We start from the raw sequence: 23,606 nt of genomic DNA, 5'->3' as shown, positions 1-23,606 counted from the left end.
GATGTAAAGTAGACTCCTGATAAATGATAGCAATAATTACTATTGTTGATTTTGTAAAGAGTTAATACACTTAAAAGGCTCAGAATACTCAGAATAGTATACTCATTGGGTGTTCATTATTATTTATTATTGAGATCCAAGGGAACCCAGATGTCTGTCAGTTGGGGACCTTCAGGCCTTACTGCAGTAATGCTCTGTATTTGGCTAATATGCCTGATTCAGAAGAGGCCGAAGGTTTGACATTTTCAGAAAACTTTGACAGGATTTAACAACTTAAATTCAGTCTCTGAAAGGGAAGTGAAATTAGATGATCTGCATCTTAGAAAGAGCAAAAACTGCAGGTTAGAGAATGGGGTGGAGGAAGAAAAGAACATGTGGGAAGATAAATTAGGAAGCCACGGCAGGATTTCAGATCTGAGCTAAGGGAGAGGCTGTAGGAAGAGAAGCGGACTGAGCAGAGAGCATTTAGAAGATACAATCTACTCTGCTCCTGGCAAGGCAAGGAAGGAATCGCAGATGATCTTGCAATTTCTGTCCTGGAGCAATTAAGTGAACATTGACTTCAGGTCCTGAATGAGGAACAAACTTGAGGAATAAGATAATTAGTGAAGAATTTATTTTACATTGGATCGTGACATAGTCACAGAGTTTATCCAACCAGCAACAAAGAGACATTTCTTGATTCTTAGTTATTTTTGTCATGTATTTTAAAACTGCTTCATGATTTAACCGACGTGCATCACCACGAGTAAATGCATATATAGAAAATAAACGGTCTTTTGTTCTGATACCAATCTATAAGTATTGGTACTGTTACACAGCACTTAAAAATCATGACTAAGAAAATAGAATACTGACAAATGAGTCAAAGGTTTGTAGTCATAGGTTAATTAAGCTGGTAAACATCAGATTCAGAGGAGCGAAGTAATTTCTCGTTCTCCATCTTGATTTATTTAAATGTATTTCAGAGATTCAACACGGAAATATACTAAGGAGAGAAATGGCCTAAAGGAGGAGTAACCAGTAACATTTGTAACCAGTGACATTATTTGTGTAAATAATTTGGAAAAATATTTAAAAGCCTGCTGTTTTACCAGAAGAATGGAATAGTGTTCTACAATTGATGTATAAAACAAATTATGCAATTTGAGTCAGTCATTTTATTTAGAAAGCAAATATCCATCTGCAAAGAGTCTGACCAGAAGCCACTTTTCACAGTGCTATTCATAGAGGAATATTTTTCCTCTGATTCCCCAAATGATGTAGGTGATGTTGGATCTGCTGGCAGTTTCTGGGTGTAGGCCGTGGTCGTGAGACTGAAGAATGGAAACAGGGACCCAGGAGACGCAAAGAGTTTTACAAAGAGGATAGTTTATTGAAAGCAAAGAGTCAGAGCTCCCAAACAGGAGGGGGTCCCAAATGGGGGTGGCCCCAAGACTGAGGCAAAAGCTCTTATTTTTATATCTTCCCTTGCCTGTTTGGGGAAGGAGAGCTGTTTGAAGAAGGGAACTGTTTGAAGAAGGGAACTGGCGCCTTCTAATGAAATTCGTCTACCAGGTTTGTTCTGCTTGCCCATCCTAAAGGAATTAGCAAAGTAACCCACTCTTATCTATCAGATCAGCTCCGTTTGTGAGGCCAAAAGGAATTTTATGATTAACCTCAAGGCCTTGTTACATTATGTCCTAGAGCGAAGGAGTGATTTCAAAACCTGGAGTTTTAGGATATGGCTGTCTTTGTGTATTCCATCAGGGACATGCTAGCTAGCCTGTATCACTATTTACAGTAAAAAAAAATTTTTTTCCCCTTCTTCTTCCTCCCTTCCCCCCCACTCCACTTCAAGCCGTTGTTTCTCAGTCTAGTTGTGTAGAACACAGCTCCCTGGCCCATGCTGGTATAATGACCTTGCGCTCCCCCAAGCTGAGGCAGTCAGTTGCCAGTCATTGGTCACCCGCTCACAGCAGTTCACGGTAGCTCTCGCTGGCTGCCCTGGCCATTCATGTTGGCCACTGGCCACGGTGGCACACGGCAGCCCAGCTCCAGGGAGAGCTGTGGTTCACAGTCTTAGCTGTAGAGGGTGCAGCTCACTGGCCCATATGGGAATCGAACCGGCGACGGTGCTGCAACCACCTGAGCCACCGGGCCAGCCCTGTTAGAATTAATTTATAATGCCACTTACAGGCATGCATTTTTTTAAATATACAGATTTTCTAAATTGTCAATGTTGTAGATAGCGCTTTCAAATATGACAAGTTGAAAAAAAGAAATTTTAAAGAGAAATTTTTAAAATGCAGATCATGAATGTGAAAGATAAAGGAAGATTCTTTGCCTCTGATTAGGACGGGGATGATACTCTTAGCATATTTCTGGTCTAGGATGAATCTTTATTTGCATAGTTTATGCTAATGAATATTGAGGAAAGGAAAATTTGTTGTAACTAATAAATAGCAATGTCAACTAACTGGTAACATAAAACATAAATAGAGTATCTGAGAGCTACTGGCTTTTATAGATGTGGTAATCCAGTGAACTTTAGAGAACTGTACTATGGAATATCATCCAGCCTTAAAGAAGGAAATTCTGTCACATACTGCGCAACATGGATGAACCTTGAGAACATTATGCTAAGTGAAATGAACCCGGCACAAAAAAACAAATACTGTATGATCCCCTTCTATGTGGTATCTAAAGCAGTCAAATTTATAGAAACAGAAAGTAGAACGGTGGTTGCCAAGTGCTGGGGAGAGGGACAAATGAAGGGTTGTTGTTTAATGGATATAGAGTTTCAGCTCTGCAAAGTGAAAAAGTTCTAGAGATCCGTTTCACAACATGAGTATGCTTAACATTACTGAACTATACACTTAAACATGGTTAAGATGGTAATAAGAAAGAGTGAGGGAGGAGGGGGAGAGCGACGGAGGGAGGGAGAGAGAAAGAGAGAGAGAGAGAGAGAGAGAGAGAGAGAGAGAGAGAACTGGAATCAGAAAACTATACCAATGGTTTGCAGTCTTCTATAGGTGAGGGACATTGCTAAATAATTCAAGGCCAAATTCTCCTAGGTTATTAAGTTATTCTTTGTGAAAGGCTTATGACTTTTTTTTTTTTTCCTGAAATTCATGAACTGTGGGTCTGGGACTCTGGGACCGAGACTCAGGAGGCCAGTTCTTAGAGCGCAACTGTCAGCCTGGCTCTGTGATTCGGGGGGCTGCTTAACCTCCCTGTGCCTCAGCTTGGCCTAAGGATGATCTCCCTCATCCCCCCACTTTCAGATCTTGTGTCTGCAGGCATAGGAGGGCACCAGTCCATAGAGTCATGCCCAGCCACAGGGTACTGTTCAGCGGTAGCCATTTAAAGTATATTTTTATATTACTAAGTTGGTAATATAATTTAGTAATTTTTTTGTATTGCTAAAGCACGGATGTATGTGTACTAATTCCTAGAATAAATTGAGCATTTATTAAATGCCTAGCACTTTGCATAATCAATGTCCGCCACTAGAATTGGGCCAGAGAGTACATATTAAGTAACTCTCCCAGTGACACAGCTCATACACATACTTGGGACTCTGAACTCAACTTTTCCACCTGGAAAGGCCATGCTCCGAACCACTAAGCTAAACTGGAGCACAATATGCAACTTGCATAAAAAGTAAGAATTCTAAAAAAGTTCATAGAAAATTTTAAGAAATCCTAACAGAATGGGGTCTTTTATTAATTCACTTCTCTAATTCCTGGTGAAACCACCAATTTGGCTCTTCTCAACCCTTCTCCTCCCAAATCCCAACAACTCTAGCCTTGCTCCTCAGCAGCACAAAGTTTGCATGTACTGACTCAGTACAGAATTTAGTTCAGTTACTAAATTGCAATCACGAGAAGTTTTAATTCTGAGTCTCAGAATTCTTAATATACTATCAGAGAAGTCTTTGTGCCCAATAGAAATAAATTATTCATGTGTGCTTGAAAGTGCGAAATGCAAGTGCTTTGAAGAGAAATTATCAAGAATATGTACATGGTTTCCAGTCATACAAGCAAAGAAAACACATACCGGGGGTGCCAAAAAATGTATACAAGTGGACACTTTGGTCAGTGTTGCTCAAGCAGTAGTTCACTGTCATCAGAAGTATCTGATGGACACTGATGGTAACCACTTTGAGCACCTCTTGTAATTGCAGAAGTCAAACGTGACTTGTATTCATCTTTTCTGATCGGTATATGTTGAGTATTACAATGTTAATACAGTTTTCCTTTCTTAAAATGTGTATACATTTTTTTGGCACCCTCTGTATTATTTTGTGATTTGCCAAATTTAGTCCTTTTTTAAGGTAGCCAGGCATAGATTTGAACACAAACACACACCAGCTGGCTGAAATAAGTGCATTTATAAGTAAATATTTAGTGGTTTGATTTCTGGCCCACTTGAAGCACTCTGTTCCAAGAAGATAAGAAAAATAACAGTGTTCCTTAAAATAGAAAATGTGGATAAACTGATAATGGCTCTTATGAAAATAGGTTTAAATTGATCTGTGGCTGAAGCTATTAAAGAGTTGTTAATATAAAAGGAACATTATTTTTGCCCTTACATTTAGATTTTATTTTGCTGTCTTAAATATTTGGCCTTTATGGGTTTGGTTTTAAATAAATTGTGGATTAAAATAAATTATAAATTTACAATTGCATGTGGCATGCATTATAGAAACCAAAAGGCAAAACCCCAACCCTGATTGAACACAATTTTTGCCTGCTCTGCACCAGCACCCATGTGGTTGAAACAGACTAGAGAAAACTAAACATCTGTCCTAAGCACCTAACTTCAAATAAGGGCTCCCAGCTTTCAGTGGTCTCCATGCTGCTCAATAATTAGAGCCTCTCTCATTTCCTAGACGACTATTTCATATGTTCTTGTTCCTCAGACCTTTAATACCACCCTCCCTGGATCACTCTCAGCTGGTCACCTTGACCTTGTTTTGGGTTTCACTGAGAAAATCCAATCAGGAAAACCCCCACAAGCTGGCACCTCCATACACCAGCGTTATATACCTGTACTTGCTCTTTCCCATCATTTCCCTTGTTGAACTTCCATGCTCCTATCCAAGGCCAACTCCTCTACTTGGGCACTAGATCCTACCACTGGAAACAACTCAAGGACACTGCTCCAGCAATTTTCCCCTGTTCCTCCTGTATCATCTGTTTTTCCCTATTTACAGAATCATTCCCATAAGCACAAAACCATGCTACTATTGTTCCCATCATAAAAGAAAAGAAAACTCTCTGAACCCCACGTCATCCTCCAGCTGACTTCTCATTCTCTGCGTCTCTTTATAGTAAAACTCCTGGAAGGTGTTACTGTCTCCAGTTCCCCCATTCTCTCTTAACCACTCTAATCAGCCTTTGCCCCCTCCCCCCCACTCTGTCAAAGTCACCCATGTCTGGCGCGATGCTACAACCAATGATCAAACATCCTACTTATCAACTATCTCTGACACAGACAACCCCTCCAGTGAGGCCTCCCTTGAAACACTTCCAGTCTTGGCTTCCAGAACTTCACACTCTCCTAGTTTTCTTCCAGCCTCACTTCTGTGTTTTACGGGTACCTCCTCATCTTCCTGACTTCCTACTTCTGGAGTGCCCCAGGGCTCAATATTCTGACCTCTTTTCTGCTCCAGCTTCACCTTCTTCTTTGGCTACGGCATCCAAACTACATTGGTATCTCCAGCCTCTCCTCTCAACTCCAGACTTGTCTATCCAAATCTCTGTTCAACATCTCAGTTCAGATGTGTATAAGGCATCTCAAGTGTAACAAGCCCCAAACCAAATACTTGACCTCCACTCCCCAAACTTGTTTCTCTGAAAGTTTCTCCATCTAAGTAAATGGCAACTTCATCCTTCCTGTTGCTCAGGCCAAAAGCCATGGAGCTAGCCTTGTCTCCTCTCCTTTTCTCACAGTCCTATCACCTCTACCTTCAAAATACCGGGGGTGCCAAAAAAATGTATACAAGTGGCCATTTTGGTCAAAGTTGCTCAAGCAGTAGTTCGCCGTAATCAGAAGTATCTGGACGCTGATGGTAACCCCTTTGAGCACCTCTTGTAATTGCAGAAGTCAAACGTGACTTCTTTTGCTATCGTTATATATTGAGTATTACAATTTTAATCGTTTTTTCCTTTCTTAAAATGTGTATACATTTTTTGGCACCCTCTGTATATTCAGAATCAGACCACTTTTCATTCCTTGAAAAACATCACTCTGAAGAAGGAAGGAAGAGAGAATAAAATATTTCAGAGATTTAGAATATCTGTATAGAATATTTCCAGCAGAATATACAACAAGCTGATGATACTACTGCTTCTAGAAGGAAAAATGAGGGATTAGACAACAAGAAAAAGAAGAGGACTTCTCCCTCAGACCCCTTGTACCTTTTGAAGTTTTGTGTCACATGCATTACATGCCTTCTAAAAATAAGCAAAATAATTTAAGTATAATGATAATGGCAGTGCGCCCTGTCTGGCCTCCACACTAAGAGGGCAGCGAAGATGACACACACTGCAGTCAGCAGCACTCTGAGTCCCTGCTTCATCAAGGTGACAGCCATTCAAGCTCTCTCATGGCCTCAGTTTCACCATCCGCAAAATGGAAATAACTAGAGCTCGCTTTACTTTATGAAGGGGGATCAGTTGTGAGATAGCACTTTCTACATGTAAAACATTATACATGTGTAAATTTTCATTATCTTTTAGGAAAAAGCCAAGTTTGGTGGATAAGAAAGAAAGCCAGACCAGTGAGCTATAGAACGCGAAAGGGGACCAGAATAACGATAGTAACAGTCTCCAAATATCATACTAAGTTCTTGGAAGTAAGAAAATCAGTAGAAAATCTGTTGCTGGGTCTTTATTTTTTTTTTCATTGTTTATTAATTTTTATTCTCTGCCTGTGATCTTCCAAACGATACAAAGTATAAACAGTGATTTTTTTTTAATTTATTGGGGTGACAATTGTTAGTAAAATTACATAGATTTCAGGTGTACAATTCTGTATTACATCATCTATAAATCCCATTGTGTGTTCACCACCCAGAGTCAGTTCTCCTTCCATCACCATATATTTGATCCCCCTTACCCTCTGATAAGCACTAAACTATTGTCTGTGTCTATGAGTTTTTGTTTCTCATTTCTTTGTCTTGTTCTTTTGTTGTTTTTGGTTTATATACCACATATCAGTGAAATCATATGGTTCTCTGCTTTTTCTGTCTGACTTATTTCGCTTAGCATTATACTCTCAAGATCCATCTATGTTGTCACAAATGTTCCTATATCATCTTTTCTTACCACTGAATAGTATTCCATTGTGTATATATACCACAACTTCTTTATCCATTCATCTATCCAAGGACATTTTGGTTGTTTCCATGTCTTGGCCACCGTAAACAAAGCTGCAATGAACATTGGAGCACACGTGTCTTTATGGATAAATGTTTTCAGATTTTTTGGGTAGATACCCAGGAGAGGGATTGCTGGGTCATATGGTAATTCTATTTGTAATTTTTTGAGGAACCTCCACACTGCCTTCCATAGCGGCTGCACAAGTCTGCATTCCCACCAACAGTGTATGAGGGTTCCTTTTTCTCCACAGCCTCTCCAACACTTGTTACTACTTGTCTTGTTGATGATAGCCATTCTGACTGGGGTGAGGTGGTGTCTCATTGTGGTTTTTATTTGCATTTCTCTGATGATTAGTGATGTTGAGCATTTTTGCATATGTCTATTTGCCATTTGTATGTCCTCTTTGGAGAAATGTCTCTTGAGGTCCTCTGCCCATTTTTCAATTGGGTTGTTTGCTTCTTGTTGTTGAGTTTCATGAGTTCCTTGTATATTTTTGATATCAGCCCCTTATCAGAGGCACTGTTTGCAAAAATCTTCTCCCATTCACTTGGTTGCCTCTTTATTTTGTCTATGGTTTCTTTTAAGTTTCATATAGCCCCGTTCGTTTATTTTAGCTTTTACTTCCATTGCCTTTGGAGTCAATTCATAAAATGCTCTTTGAACCCAAGGTCCATTAGTTTAGTACCTATATTTTCTTCTATGCAGTTTATTGTGTCAGGTCTTATGCTTAAGTCTTTGATCCATTTTGAATTAATTTTGGTACATGGTGACAGATAGCAGTCCAGTTTCATCCTTTTGCACATAGCTTTCCAATTCTCTGTTGGGTCTTTATTTTAAATTTAAAGAGTATAATCAAGATTATGATGTGCATTGTTACAGTTCCTCTGTTCTCTGGTCTTGTGATGAGTATGTGAATTTTAGTCATCCTTCCCTCGATTGTTCCTTTTAGTCTCATGATATACAGATTAGCTGGAATCTAAAGAACTGGAAAGATTTGCAGCTCATTGACAGAAATGCCAGAATCAAATAATGGTAAGTTTTCAAAGTTACATAACAGACTACTCTGAATTTTAAAATACCAAAGTTATCAGTTGGGTTCTAGATGAAGCCTTGCCTTGAGACACAATGACTGTATTAAAATTCATGGGAAAAAATGCAAATCTATGGCTATAGATAAGAGGGTAAAAACATGTGTAATGTATGGAATTTATTAAGCAGCACATTGATAGAAAAGTAAAATGACATTTTTCAAGAAAAGACAACCGTGTTGCCTTATAAGCCAATTTCCCCAAATAGCATAGTGTTAAAAAAACAAAAACTAAGCACATAGGGCATGTTTTTCAGAACTGTTTTAGAATCTGTTACTCTTGTTTGTTAGGTATTTTATACCATTTAATGTAATGGAGAAATGTTTTATCCTAAAGTGTTTAAAACACCTATAGAAGTTTTAAGGCTTGGGAAAAACTTTTTTAAAGCTTCATTTCCTCCTTTTTTCTTTTTTCTACTTCATTTCCTCCTTCTCTTTCATCTTGATATTCGTGGGGGAGGTGCTAAGTCTCCTCCTCCAAATCATATCCTTCCAAACAAAGGAAAACAAAGCTCCAAGCTTATCTATATCTAATCAATCAGAATACCACTGCCTTTCCCCTCTCCAGTTTGTTTCAAATGGAAGAGTAGGAGCAGAATCAGAAAATTGTCCTAGCTGCCACTTTCTGTGTTTACCTGGGGCCGTAGCTTAGGCCTGTAGTTTTCTGACACTGTGGAATGGGCTCTTCTTCCACCCACAGGGCGGTAGGAAGGGCACCACACAAAAGTGCAGGATTATTACTACTGAAAATGTATTAGAAAGGGGTGCAGTCTTCCTCTTATCATTTCCCCATTTCTCCTTTCTCACTGCCCCTTTCTCTTGCCTCACCATCTTTCCCTAATAGTTTTTTCAGCTGTGAACACACCCCATAAGCTAAGGTAATAAGACCTGAGGGTCTGAGTAGGGGAAAAAAAACAAAGTTAGAGTCAATATAAGTTACACCCAAATTACTGAGAAATGTGAAATGAAAGCAAGCTCAGAGCCAAATTCCCAGAAGAAGCTATACGTAGTTTGGACTTACCAACCACTTTATGTTTTCATATTTGCCAGTGTCTTAAAGCTTCGGTCATTAGTCTTCCACTTTCTAATGCATAAAAATAAATGCTGACTCGTGTGATTTGCCCAGATGCCACAGGAAATGGCATCCTTTCCTCAGATGCTGGCTCACAAATGTAGCAGCACTCACAGGTGAACGTACCTGCCTTGCAGCCCAGGTTCTGGCTCTCCAACCTGGCACTCTGATCTACCGCAGAGGAAGGAGTCTGTCTAGGCAACAGATCTAGAATCAACTGAGAGGTACATTTTTCAATCACCAGTTACTTTGATGAATAAGTACTTTCCAGTTTTCCCATTTTATTTTAAGCACTAATGTTGCATTTCTGACCAGCCTTCCTTGGCATCCTCATTTCTTGTGGACTCACCATCCTAGCCCACTTCATCCCACCCAACTTCACTGAAGACAACCAAGGTTATTTCATAATAAGAAGGACTGATAAACTACTGAATCTCTAAAAATGTACAGGGAAAGGAAAAAATAGATTGTGAACAAGAAATGATGTGAAGCCTCTATTGCACGTGTACGTGTATATTGTGGTTGACCACGAAGACTTGGCATCAATTTTGACTCCCAGCTCTGCCTTTTATAAAATGGATGACCTTGAGCAGATGACTCAATCTGCCAAACTTAATTTCTGAATGTGTAAAAGGGAGGGAAATAAAAGTACCAATTTCACAGGATTCGTAAAAAGAATAAGTAGATAAGTAGGTAAAACATGTAACATACTATTGGAGTGGGTACTAAATAATGTTACTAAATGACAAGTTAAGTTAGTGTTCCTAAGTAAGAAGTTAAATATTTCATTTAACTGGAAAGCTCCCTTAACTACTAACTCCCATCCCCCCAAAATGCTGGGGTGGCTCAGAATAACTATAATTAACATTTGTAGAATTTATGGAGCATTTCCTTTGATTGCCACAAGTCACTCTAAGATAGGTATTGTTGAGCTGTTGACTTATTTTTGTTACTGGGGGGCCAGGGAGAAGCTAAGAGCTCTGCAGGGCATGGCTGTACAAAGAGAAGCTCCTATGGTGGTAGGTCCAAACTTAGAGCTGAAGGGAAGGAAAGCAGGACTTGGGAAAAGCCTAGTGTCAGAAGTTAGTGCCGAAGTTAGCACAGATTCTTGTTCTGTCAGCTTCCGCCTCCTGGACCTCGTCCCTCCAGTTTCAAACCCTAGGGCTTAACACTGGGGAATTCCTAGGTTCCTCTGGCAACACACACAGCAGTGGGAACCCAGATCTAGAGCCCTTTGAGAAAGACTCGGGGTGGGAAACAAGGCAGACAGAGACTGGCTCTTAGAATCCCAATTTTAAATTCAAAACCTTTTTTCCCCATAGAAACACTATTGCACTTAGTATTCAGATACTACATTGTTAACAACAATAAAATAATATCCATTTTAAAAGCTCTTTTGTGTAATCTCCTTAGAGGACCTTAGGGATGTCTCTCCCATGTAAAGGATGAAAAGAGGGGTGAAGTGAGCACTGGAGGTGGCAAAAACCCCAGCCTGCTGACTCAGCCGAATGTTTGCTGGTTAAATAGGCTGTTGTGGACATTCTTGGAGACAGAATTTTCAGAATCCAACCTGTTCATCAATGGAAAGCAATTTGGTCATTATTAGCTCCCCACCACTCTTCCTTTTCAACCATAGGAAATTTTTATTCCACCATTGGTTAGAATCTAGAGTGGTCAGCATAAATATAAAATTGTTTGAAACACAAGTTTTAGTGCAGCACTGAGTTTTCCATTAACACATTAATAGAAATTCGCTAAGTATCAGTGATGAAAATTGCCCTAAGTTGACTTCATACCTGCTCTGTTTTCTCGTAGAAAAATTTAAAGCTGTGCACAAAACATTGCTTTGCTTTGTTTTGTTTTGTTTCTCAACAGAGAATAAAAAGGAAAACTACATGCAAATATCTTCCTAGCTAAGACTATTTTTTTCCTCTTAATCGCAACAAATATTTATAGCTGAGGTTAAAGGCTCAGGCTCTGGAGCCATTATTTCCTCCTAAAGAAGCAAAACAAAATCTTAAGCTTACCTAATCAATCAGAAGATTCGCTGTCAGTAATAGATCAGTTCTGCCTTTTACTAGCTGAATAGAATAACCTTGGGCTATTTACATAACCTCTCCAGGCCTCAGTTTATCCATAAAAATGAAGATAATAGTTCCTCCCTCACGAGATTATGAGAATAGAATAGGCCAGGCACAGAGCAAATGCTCAATGAATACTAACTATTATGCATAAAATACTGGGCTGTGAGGGGTACAAGGATGGGTAAAACCCACTTATGCCATCCAGGACTGGGACATACTGGGTGGAAAGGCACTTCGGCAGTTAATTATGGTACAAAACAGAACCATTTGCTAAATAGATGCATCTGTCAGGAGAGATTTTTCTGTCTGGGAAAATAAGGAAGGCTCACAGAATTGCATTTTAAACTGGGTCTTAAAGAAGGAACTGAATTTTAGTAGAGGAAGAGGTTTGGGAACTTGCAGGGCAAAGTTGCAGAGTAAACCGGAAGAGGTGAGAAAAAGCCCTTTGGGTATACACAAGCTGTATAATTCACCCACAGGCTTTGAGGAGATGCATAGAAGGAAGGATCATAGCTGAGGTTAAAAAACAAAGTTTATAAATGCAAAACATTGAAGTTAGGCTAGCATATCAAGTGAAAAGTGAAGATACAAAATTTGAAAACCTGGGTGATAGTTTTATGTGAGAAAACAAATATAAAATAAAAACAATACCATTTTAGAGTGTTTCAAAGTAAGACACTTTCTTAAGCATTAAGAATAATTTATGGAAAGTAAAAAAATTAACCATAAAATATAAAACAAAGTTGAAACTGGTCACTGCTCAGCTTCCCAAAATATATTGCAACCTCCTCCTCCTCCCTAAAGTATATTTTCAAGAATTACATCTTATTTTTTTATTGCCAAGAAATAGTTGAACTATTCGATATCCAAGCTATCATTCAAGGATTTTGATATTTTCGGAATAATGGAAACAAACCACAGTCATGAAAAGTAAAAATGACTTGATCCAAGCATTTTTCAGAAGCAGAGTTTATTTCCACCTACTTATCATCAGCTAAATGTTTCGAGAATAAATTATACAGCAGCTCTCCAAAAATGCACAGCAAGAATATGCTGCCATCCTGCCCACTGAGGATCAATATTTATCTTTAGGAAGATTGTTCAAAGGTCACAAGATTATCTTAGGAATTCAGCCACAGTTTGATGGGAGGATACACGGGAGTCTAGAGAATTTAGAAGTGATAAGAGGCCCACACAGCCTAAATTACTCCTTGCCCCGCCCCACCCCCACCCCCTTGGAACTTGATTCTACTCACCTGATTATGTCTGGAACGCAAGTGACAAGTTTAGCTAAATTTATTGAGCACTTAAAAATGTGGCAGCCCTCATGCTAACGACTTTACATATGTTCATTTAACTCTCACTTCTGAAGAAATCCATAGTGTTATTCCCGTGTCGTTGAGGAGGATTCTGAAGTGCTGAAGGATTGCTCAACCTGCCCAGGGTCTCAGAAGCTCATGAATAGTGGGGCAGGATATAAGCCCAGGGGGCTGACTCCAGGGCCCACCCTCTCAGCCACTGTGCTTTATTGCCTCAGTTCATTCATCTGCATACAAATAGTAATTGATAAGGGGATCCTATCATTTATTTGCATCCAAACTGGGATGTTTGGGTGAGGGGAGTTGCTATTATACTGAGAAAACCAGGGTAAACCAGAACCGTTTGGGGCACCTAGGGACATGTGACCACCTTATTGACTGACTCGGTGAGAGTGGATGAATTTACCGAGGGAAAGAATGTTGAAGACAAGAAGAAAGGGATCGTTTAGTGGGCCTTGAGAAAGACCAACATTTGGGGAATTGCCGAAGAAAGAAATTCAGAAAGGATACCGGGGAGGTGAGACCGGAGAAGAGGGTGTCAGACTCTCCAGCAGTTTTTCAGAGGGCAGTGATCAGCGGTGCCCCAGCCCCCAGAGCTGGGAATGCTGCGGATGTGATAAGAACCAAGAAATGGCCACTGAAAGGAGCAACAAGGAAAGCTGGTGATTTACTGACAAACCTTTTTCGGTTTGATGGAGTTGGAAGCCAAATTAAAGTAGAAAAGGAGGAGTGAGTGGGAGGTGAGGACCCAGACACAGCCCGTGCAAACAACTCTTTTTAAGAAGTGGCCTTGAAGGGGAGGCAAAAGATAGGACTGTCCTGGAGGTGGAGTCCAAGACGTTTCTTTTTTAAAGAAAGAAACTAGAATGTGTTTAATGCTTAAGGAAGGAGCCAGCCAGAGGAGACTGAAGAAAAGGTGGAATGCATAATTATCCCCTCTCTGGAGGACCTCCTGGAGCAAAATTCCTGAGGCGGTAGGAGGACGAGCTACCTGAGCTGAGGGATTGTTACCTTCACACTTGAGGAGGTACAGCTCTAACTTCTTCTGGAGGGAGGAAAGGGGGACTTTGGGTTTGCGGGTTAGAGGGAGGGAACAGAATGAGGTACTGACTGTTTGCAGACTCGGGTTTTCTCTAGAGTCCCAGCGGGGAGGGACTCCAGTGGCAGAGGTTTAAAGGTGCCCACTGTACGGTAGGACCTGTAGTAGGCCCCTGAAAGACATCAATGTGACCTCTTTTCATTCTCACTATTATTCAGTGATGTAGCTGATAGTATCCCTGTTTGGCACCAGAGGAAATTGGCTCAGAATATTGTGCCGCCAACCCAAGGCCACACAGCTGTTCAGCGAGAGTCCAAGTCTGACTTAATGTCTCCTGGAAGTGAAAGCCAGGTCCTGCCTTCCGGTATCTTTTCATTGGTGTTAGAGAGTAACAGGAAGGAAATTAGCAAATGTAGTGTAAACAGTGGTTTGAGACCATAATGTGGAAGTTTGTCATAGTAAGTACATGACTGAAATCATAATTGGTTTGTGTGAATTGATTTGATTTTTTACTGTAAGAGATCCTTTTGTAAAAAGGTTTTTGTTTAAATGGAGCTATTTGAATATAGGCTCCATAGTTTATCTTTTGTTTTTATAGAAGTTACTTGGATACCCAGTATTCTAAACCCCCAATTCATTCATAAAGGATGTCTCTCACATTACTCTCTATAGTTCATAGGAAATTTTTATGTTAGACTATTACTAAGGGAAAAAAGTATACTGCCTTAAGGATTTTTAAACTTGGTCATTTTAAAACTCTTAAAGTGTGTGAAATTCTTCCATTGATATTTTATTGCAGAGAGTCACAAATTTAAGACTGTGGCCCGGTGGGGATGGTAGAGATACAAATTGAATATGTCCACGGCGATTCCTGCCTCCAAAAGAAAAACTTGTAGTTATGTGGAGGAGCCCAGTTTGAAGATCTCTATTTCGGTTTCAATTTTCCATTCATGTCACATGTATCTGAGGTTTTACATGTGGTGTGTAAGGACTAACTGAATAGCCAAGTTAGAAATATGGGCCATATGGTGGGGTGCATAGGGTTGAGTGACTTAGGGGTGAGGTAGAAGAAATATGATATTTGTTGGAGGTATGAGTCAGATTTGCAGAACGACAACCTTCACAACCCCAGATAGACACAGGTGTTTTCTAAATTTTTACTGAATTACTTAGCGGGCTGCAGAGCTGAGGCCTGTTTTAGAGGTGAGGTTTTTGAAGGTGGGGATTGGAATCTGTCTTTCCAATGGCTTTTTGGAAATAATTTTTCTGTTGCATTACTTACCATAGTATCTCACAATACTTTTATGTATTTTTTTTTAATTTGCTCCTAAAACCACTTTTTAAAATAGTAGGCCTGCATGCATTTTCCCCATTTTCAGGCTATACAGAGGAGTGAATGTTAACTGATTTGCCCCATATCAGTCCCCAATCCACAGACCATTCATTAAGCTTTCCAAAGAGAAGTTTGAATTGTTTGCTTTTTTTTTTTTTTAGAAAACTTTATATGACATGCAATTTAATTTTTGACATGTTTAAATTCCACTTAGAAAACTAAGCAAATGCTAGGACATAACTAGGTTATAGAGGAAAGTTCATGAAAAATAATTATTATTTGTACCATCTATTCTGTTAAAGTTTAAGGGGATCTTGGAAAAGTTTAAAGCATTGATTTGATCACCAAAAACAGTTAGAAGGAAGTGAACTATTTATATTCCCAGTATAATGTTGCATTAAGATGGTTAGCCATATGGAAGGTGGTTAGTCGTATGCACTTCTAAACTAGTTATAGTACTTCCTACAACTAATCAAAACAACGTCCTAATTTTTAGTGACTATGTCTATGATTTAAGACTTCTTTGCAGTGTCGCTGGAGCAACTGGCCTATTAAATATGTCATTCTCCCTGCAACTCAAGGTCGATAAGAAAAAAATTAGCCTACTTTCTACAGCACATTGATAAATGAAAAACAAACGCTATGTGTTTGATTTGTGATAGTTAAAAAGCAATAGTCAATGATTTATAAGTCATGTCTTATGAAGCTATTAAAAAATTAATTATCCCCACACAGAAATCTAAGCAAGATGCTTGAAAGTAATTTATTATAGTAGTAACCATTATTAATGCATATTTCTGTCAGAACTTAAGCCAAAAGCCAAATTTTACTTTGAAAACAGAAAAACATGGCACTGCTTATAATTATGACATGAGGAGTCATCATGAAACTTGTCAAAAACTGGTTTTCATTTGATGTTGGAATCATAGATTGCAGTGATCATTTTTATATCTTCTCTCACCTCCCTGACCTTTCCTACAGGCTTTGGTGCTTCATTTACATACATCAATTCTAGCTGCTAGCTTCTTTGATATTTTTACATGTGCATTTCCATACCCCTCCTCCTGAGAGTACAGACTGCATTTTTATTCCTACTCCTTCCACCTAGCACAAAATCTGGTTCTCAGTGATCCTTATTGAAAGAATGAATGAATGAGGCAATAATCTATCTATAAAACAGCTACCAAAACTAATAAGTGAGTTTAGCAATTTAGATGCAAAGAAAGAAGCCTAGGCCAAAAAGACCACTAATCTGTTTTCAAATCCCTTTTTTGTTTCAGTTTTGTAAATAAAAAGAGCTTTGAAAATGGAATTTACTGACCTTTTTTTAACATGTGAGCAGGTTTGGCTCTCCAAATTATTCTCCGCTCACCCCCTCTAAAAAAGTCCCCCCCGGTTTTTTTGGCTGGTTTTGTTTTTCATATTTGACACTTGAGCTTAACTGATTCTTTCCCATCGCGATAGCCCTAACGGTGTCTGATTTGTCAGTCCTGTTTCACTTGTGGATGCTCTTTATCAAGGATTTCATGAATTTCCTTTCAGTTTCAGCTTCTAACCGGAACTCTTCTTCCCAGTCATTTTCTTTTCCCTTCTTTTCTACAGTCCTACCTGCACGTTCCACTGCAGAAGAACAATAGGAAATTCTTAGGTGGACATTTTTGCCTGATTTTAGCTCTGAGCCCTGGGAGCAGCACCTGGTGGGTTACAGGGCCGCCAGAATTCCTCAAACACTGTGAGCCCTAGGTGTCCGTAGAATTTTATTTTGGCCATTCTAAAAATCCCGATCTTTTCACTTTTACATGTCTCTTGCTTGAGATTATGGCATGGGATGAGAAAACTCTCCTCTTCTTCACACACACCCCTACCTCCACCCTCACTCCCCTCACCCCCCACATGCACACACAGCCCAGGACTCGTGGATCACCTCTCCTGGGCAGGCAGAGTAAATGGTTGCCTACCTATGCATACAAGCATGGCTTTCTATCTGTCCCCCTGACAGGAGCCAAGCTTTAGGATTCAGACTGGCCTGCAGGGGGTTCTGGTCTAAAGGAGGTCTCCTACAGAGACAGATTTTGGCATCAGTTGTTTCAAGTCTTAGATTCATCACATCAATATCCTTTCTTATAAAAGGGGGATTTATAAGAATTATCTTATAAATAAGATGTTTGTAAAGCACCTAGCATCCAGTAGCCCTTCAATAAACATTAATGCTGTTTTATTTAAAACCTTTTCACTTGCATCATCTCTCATTTGATTGTCACAGAGCCCTGCTAGACAAGCAGCAAAAATGCTGTAATCCCCCTTTACAGATGGTTAACCTGGTGTTCTTAAATTTGCTCAGTAATAGTAATAACTCTTATCCGTGCTTACTACTTGTCAGGTATTATTTTAAACACTTTACATTTAATCCTCACATCAAATATATGAAGTGGGTACTAAAAGTCCCATTCTACAGATGAGGAAAATTAAGGCAGAGAACTGTTAAATAACTTGTCCAAGAACAAAGAGCTAGCAAATAGAAGAGTTGGGACTGAAACCCAGAGAGTATGGCTCCAAAACCAATGCTCTTCACCAGTATATTTTAAGTGCCTCCATTTCCCACTGATTTTTTAAGTAATGGATTTGACTCCTGTCTGTGACTCCAAATTTAGGGCACTTCACCACATTCAGTGCTGTTGTTCAGGGCACAACAGCACTGAAGAAGACAGCACTAGGTTATCAGAGCTGCCAACCTTGGGTAGAGAACTCTAATAGCATGGGTTATGTATGTTCAGTACTCGAGGGCACACAGCTGGGTGGCGTGGGAATCCTGGAAAAATGCTGGGAAAGGTCTCCTGCACTTTGTATTTTAAAGACTTGGGCCTGAGGTAAAGAAATAACCACAGCACCTGTTCATTCTGTTTTCATGGCACTTAGCACTCTCCACTTTGTGTTACAGTTATCGATGAATATTTCCGAACTGCTCATGAAGGGCAAGACCAGGTTTAACTCATTTTTATATCCCCAATGTGTAGCATTCAGTAGGAGATTAATAAGTGTGAGTTGGATGAATAAATGATTATAAACTAATAAACATGCCTGAGCCCCAAAGGGATTTGGAGTTTGCTTTAATTAAGTTTTATTTTGTTGCACCACAATGAGCTAAATCCTATCTTTATGCATTTTTTTCTGATAGGGGAAAAAACACATTTGAATGGAGATTCTGTGGGGGAAAAGAAGCCAATATTTTCAACTGTTCTCTTAGGGCAATTCTTATATTCTAACAATTTTCATGTTTTTATTTTTGTACTTGTATCCATTTAAAACCACAAATAGTATAGCTTTTAAAAACTGAATGTGTTATTTAATAATAGCTATCCACCCACACCTATTAAAATGTTTTTTAATGCATAAAAGCCTACAAATATCAAGCCACAGTGGATTTTAACAGCTTCCGTGAAAGTATGTGCAGTGGATGCTATCTTCCTCCTCATCTGAGATTGTTCATAGTATTGAAGTATATTTCTACCTTTCACTCATTAGAGAAAATGGTTATAAATGGCAGCTTGAAATAAACTTCACCCAAAGTTTTGAAGATGAATTTAACCACTTTTAACATTTTATTCAATGTGCTGGGAAGGAAAAAAACGTTTCCTCTACCCTATTAGGGTCAGTTTCCGGGACCCTATGGCTAAACCAACAAAAGACAGGTTAGCAGAAGAAAGGCACACCATTTTTGTTTATATTTATGTACACTAGAGTTCACAGAAAAGAAATGAAACTCAAAGAAGCAGTTAGATTCAGGGGCTTATATACCATTTTAACACAGGGAAAAGGCTTTTCTCTTCAAGGGATGATAAATTGTAAAGAAGTGAATAGGGAATGTATGGGAGAACTGATGGAAAATCTGGGCTATTTTAGTAAGGTCTCTACATGCAAACTCATCTTGGTGTTGACAACTTCCTGTCTTCTTCCTTGACTCTTCCCTCTGGTGGGGGAATGGGCACCTTCCTAGACGGGAGCTTTATACACTGCTTTTAGGCAGATAATGGGAGTGCAGAGAACTCTTCCTGTGTCTGTTGGTTCTTCAGCTCAAAATCATCCTTATGCCAAAGTGGCATATTTTGAGGTGGCATATTCTGATTGTCTTCAAATGGAAAGCAAAGAATATTACAGCTGAAACACATGTGAATTATTTCCAATTGTATTTCTTTTTACAAGTCCTATTGGTAAGAAACAGCTGCTTGCTTGTTAAAGAAATCTGTTTTGATCATGTTTTCTGACACATGGACTCTTCCTTTTTGTTGCATTTCACCGAATTCTTTTTACGTTATTAAAAGTAAGAGAAGATTATATAAAGTATATTTACAAAAAAGGAGGACAGCAAGTCATCCATAACACTACTATTAACAACTTTTTGCATACTTTCTTTCAATGTTATCTGAGCATATCTGTTTCATATAGTTTCAGTGATATGGGGCACACATGTGGTCTGTAACTGCTTCAACTTAACATATCACAAACGTTCTCCAAGTTCTTGCTTACTCATGGTCCTCATTATTTGGCAGCTGCAAAGTTTGCCTAACCATTCTACAGCTGTCAGACATCTGGGCTGCCTTTCCAGTGGTGGATTGCACCTCCAGCTGGAGATAAGGTCGAGTTGGCCCCTCCTGGCTAGGTGGAACCTGGGTTTCCAAGAGCAGCCTTGGCGGGTTCAGAGGTCAGGCAAGTCCCAGGCCTAAGCTGACACCAGGCCAAACAGGGCTTCTGGCTCCAGGCTCCCTTCATGCTCTCCCTCCCCACTCCCAGCCTTAAAAGTGGTGGAGTTCCGCCCTTCTAGCTTCCCAGCCAAAACTCCAAACCCAGCAGCGAGTCCTACCCACACAGAGGGCCTGCCCAGTGTAGGTCCCTCCCAGCTGTTCTCTCCTTCTGTCCTATCTATCTGCAGACCTACTGTGTGCAAAGGAAGGAGATAGGCTGCTTGCCCTGAGCGTCATGGTCCAAATGCTGTCCTCTGAAGTGCGGCAGCTGCTCCATAACAAATTTGTCGTCATCCTGGGAGACTCTGTCCAGAGGTCCGTGTACAAGGACCTGGTGCTCCTGCTGCAGAAGGATTGTCTGCTCACTCCCAGCCAGCTCAAGGTCAAGGGGGAGCCGAGCTTCGAACAGGACGAGTTGGTGGATGGAGGCCAGAAGAGCAGCATGCACAACCGCACCAACTACCGCGAGGTCCGCCAGTACTGCTCCGGCCACCACCTGGTGCGCTTCTACTTCCTCACGCGCGTGTACAACGAATATGTTCAGGCCGTCTTGAAAGGGCTGCAGTCCGACAAGTATACCCCGGACGTAGTCATCATTAACTCCTGCCTCTGGGACATCTCCAGGTATGAGCAGCACTACATTGAGAGCTACCGGGAGAACCTGGAGAACCTGTTTAGGCACCTACGCGAGGTGGTGCCCAAGTCATGCCTCGTGCTGTGGAACACGGCCATGCCCGTGGGCATGAGGGTCACCGCGGGCTTCTTCCCACAGGACCAGCAGGACTTGGCCCCCCTTCTGGGATGCAAAGTGATAGAAGCCAACTTCTACAGCTCTACCGAGGCAAAGAAGCACGGTTTTGATGTGTTGGACTTGCATTTCCACTTCCGCCGCGAGGAGAGGCACCGACAGAAAGACGGGGTACACTGGAACCAACTCGCGCACCGACGACTCTCCCAGCTGCTACTGGCCCACGTGGCAGACGCCTGGGGTGTGGAGCTACCCCGCCGCGACCTTGTGGGCAAATTCAAGGATAGCCCTGTGAGTGGAGGACCTGACCAGAGAATTGAGAGGCAGTCCCAGGCCAGCAGAGATCCACCAACCTTACCCCGGACCCCACTGTTGCCTCCTCCCCGGAACCGTCCCCTGCTCCCGCTCCCATCCCCCTGCCTACCCCTGCCCCAATTCCTGCCCCCACTGCTTCGTCCCATTCCCTATCACCCAGTGATATCCCCCCAGTTCGAGTTCTGTCCCCAAGATACTTATTTTTCCTCAGACCATCATTTCCAATCAGATCAATTCTTCTTAAATTATTTCCATTCAGATGTCCCCTCATCTACCCAGACAGGGTTTGACTTCCAAGATGACTTTACGTTTGGTCCCCCGCTGCCTAGGCCCCTTTTCCCCACACGCTATTATCAGCAGCGGGCCCCTGTGGTTCATAGGGGTTATCGCCGGAATCGACGGAGTGGCCCCTATGTGCGCCAGAAGAGGGCAGCCCAGCTCTTAGAGGAGACGGGTCCCAGCCCACCCTGAGCCCAGGCCTCGTTAGACTGACTTGGATCTTTTTCCTCCTCATGGACACGGACTGGACAGATCGTCCGACTCTCCCTAAACAGACTGATCTTTTTAACCTAAGCAGTTGATTCCTGCCTGGACTTCTTTTTGTTCATTGTTTTCACCAGTAATGGCAGGGAAGCACAGCCTGACCCAATCTTTCTGGCTATGGCCTCCTCAGCCACTCTCTGGAGGTAACCAAGTATGATTCCTGCCTCTCCCCTCCCTAGTCTCTTTGTCTTTTTGTAAACATAAAATTGAAATAAAGAAATTGTTTCACAGAAGTAGTTGTAGGTTTTGTGTGTGCCTGTATTTAATTGTGCCTCTCCCTTCTGTTGAACAATTAGCTTTGTAAGAGCAAGGACGATATCTGCCAAACAAATAGTCATGGCATCTACTTGATAAACTGCTCCAAGTGAATTTGTCTAAAAAAATTCTGAGGGTTTTCATAAAATGGATTGGATTCCTTAGAAAGAAACAAAAGAATTTTAACTTTTGGGATCATATTTTCCGGAGATTCTCAAAGAATCATTGTATTTTAAAACTGGGAAAACTAAAGACATAAAATTTAATTAACATTTGCAAACAAGGAAACTGAGGCCAAGATTGGTGAGTGACTTGTTCTACGTCACACAGAAAATCACTCCTCCACTGCTCCATCCTAGTGTATACTGGTTTCTAGTTTATATTAATGTTCGAACCAAGAAGGAATGTTTACGAAACATGGTCCTTCTATGAAAACCATGGCAGAAAAACTCCATAATCAGAAGGTTAGTGGTTAGATGTGCAATGAACTATATGGGTAAGCTAGAGTGAGGCATGCTTGTACTTTTATGATTTCTTGAATAGTCTTGAATTTTGGACTCGAAACTATTAGAGCTCTGTGAGTTACCAATATAGAATAAAGCTACCAGTTGGAAGGGACCCACCCAGCGCACAACTCTGACAAATGGCAATGACCATCTCTGTTTTGTAGGAATAACATCATCAAGGCTGTTTAAGTGCTAGGCCCTTTGTCACACTAGATTAGTGAAATGTTAATACTTAGAGAAAATAGTCAAAATAGTATTGTCCGAATGATAGGTTTTTTTCATCGAATTGATTTGACTGGTTTACAGGTCCTCAACTGGATCATTTCTAAATTTGACAATGAGGCTCAGGAAATGTCCTGCAAAAATGAAGTTCATGAAATCAAAAGATACAGATGAGATCAGCTAGCTACCGAAGAAATACCAGCTTTTAATCTACCAAAAAGAAACTATAAACTTCCTGGAAAATAAGGCCTTTATCTTTGTTTCAAATCCTAGAGCAAAGTCTAGCACTTAGTAAGTACTGAATAATGCTTGAATGGATCCGTGAATGAAGGACAAGGTGGTGGGTGAATGTGTTCCTAGTGAGACTACAACCAAGTCTCTAAGGAGATACTATAAACTGACATTCAATCATTGCAGCACATCTGAAGGAATGTTGCCAAAACAGTGTTATGATGACCTTCAAGGACTCTAGAAAGGTAGTGACTACAAGTCAGAATTTGCCAGAATATCCCAGCAAAGTCAGGAGAGAGGGGACCTGTCTAACCAATGTAAACGTTCTAATCTGTGGGGGAGATTAGTGCACCAGACTGCAGTTTGGTACCATCAGCTTTCAAGATGAGCCCGTTGCCTTGATTCTGGCTTTACATTTCCCAAGCAAGATAAAAGCAGCATTTAGTAGCTGCTGATCTGAGTAAGCTGATGCATTTAGTATTTATATTTCTATAAATAAACCAATAAACTGGTGTTGTGGTATATATTTCTCTCTTGTGAGTTAAGTTAGTATGTATTGTTCCTCCTTAATCTGATCACACTTGAACACTTGAAAATGAGTTCTTAGATAGAAAATGAGTTCTTAGGGTCCTTAGATGCTGAGGACCCTACACTGTATCAGTGGTGAAACCACTCTATTATGCATTAAATTGCACCAATCACTTAACAGTCCTGTTTACCACAGATGGGTAGCAGTGCAAGTA

The 23,606-nt window shown here is 40.5% G+C and overlaps 1 protein-coding gene across 9 annotated transcripts in view; it reads left to right on the top strand.

Moving 5' to 3' along the window:
* Nucleotides 1–21,882, top strand: part of PCED1B (PC-esterase domain containing 1B) — a 231,095-nt gene extending 209,213 nt beyond the window's left edge. For 5 of the 9 annotated variants that reach the window (XM_074325794.1, XM_074325792.1, XM_074325796.1 and 2 more), the window contains 2 exons: nucleotides 8,320–8,402; nucleotides 20,232–21,882. In XM_074325794.1, the coding sequence (XP_074181895.1) occupies nucleotides 8,384–8,402; nucleotides 20,232–21,577 (1,365 nt within the window). In that variant the 5' untranslated portion in view covers nucleotides 8,320–8,383 and the 3' untranslated portion in view covers nucleotides 21,578–21,882. Of the gene's footprint in view, nucleotides 1–8,319; nucleotides 8,403–13,816; nucleotides 13,960–20,231 lie in introns of all 9 variants that reach the window. The other 4 variants (XM_074325797.1, XM_074325800.1, XM_074325799.1 and 1 more) reach the window with 3 other exon arrangements.
* Nucleotides 21,883–23,606: the final 1,724 nt, after the last annotated feature.

This window comes from Rhinolophus sinicus, linkage group LG02, assembly GCF_036562045.2.
Source record: "Rhinolophus sinicus isolate RSC01 linkage group LG02, ASM3656204v1, whole genome shotgun sequence".
Classification (NCBI taxonomy): domain Eukaryota; kingdom Metazoa; phylum Chordata; class Mammalia; order Chiroptera; family Rhinolophidae; genus Rhinolophus; species Rhinolophus sinicus.
The sequence above is the reverse complement of the archived record's forward strand: the minus strand, read 5'-3'. Positions and strand labels throughout refer to the sequence as shown.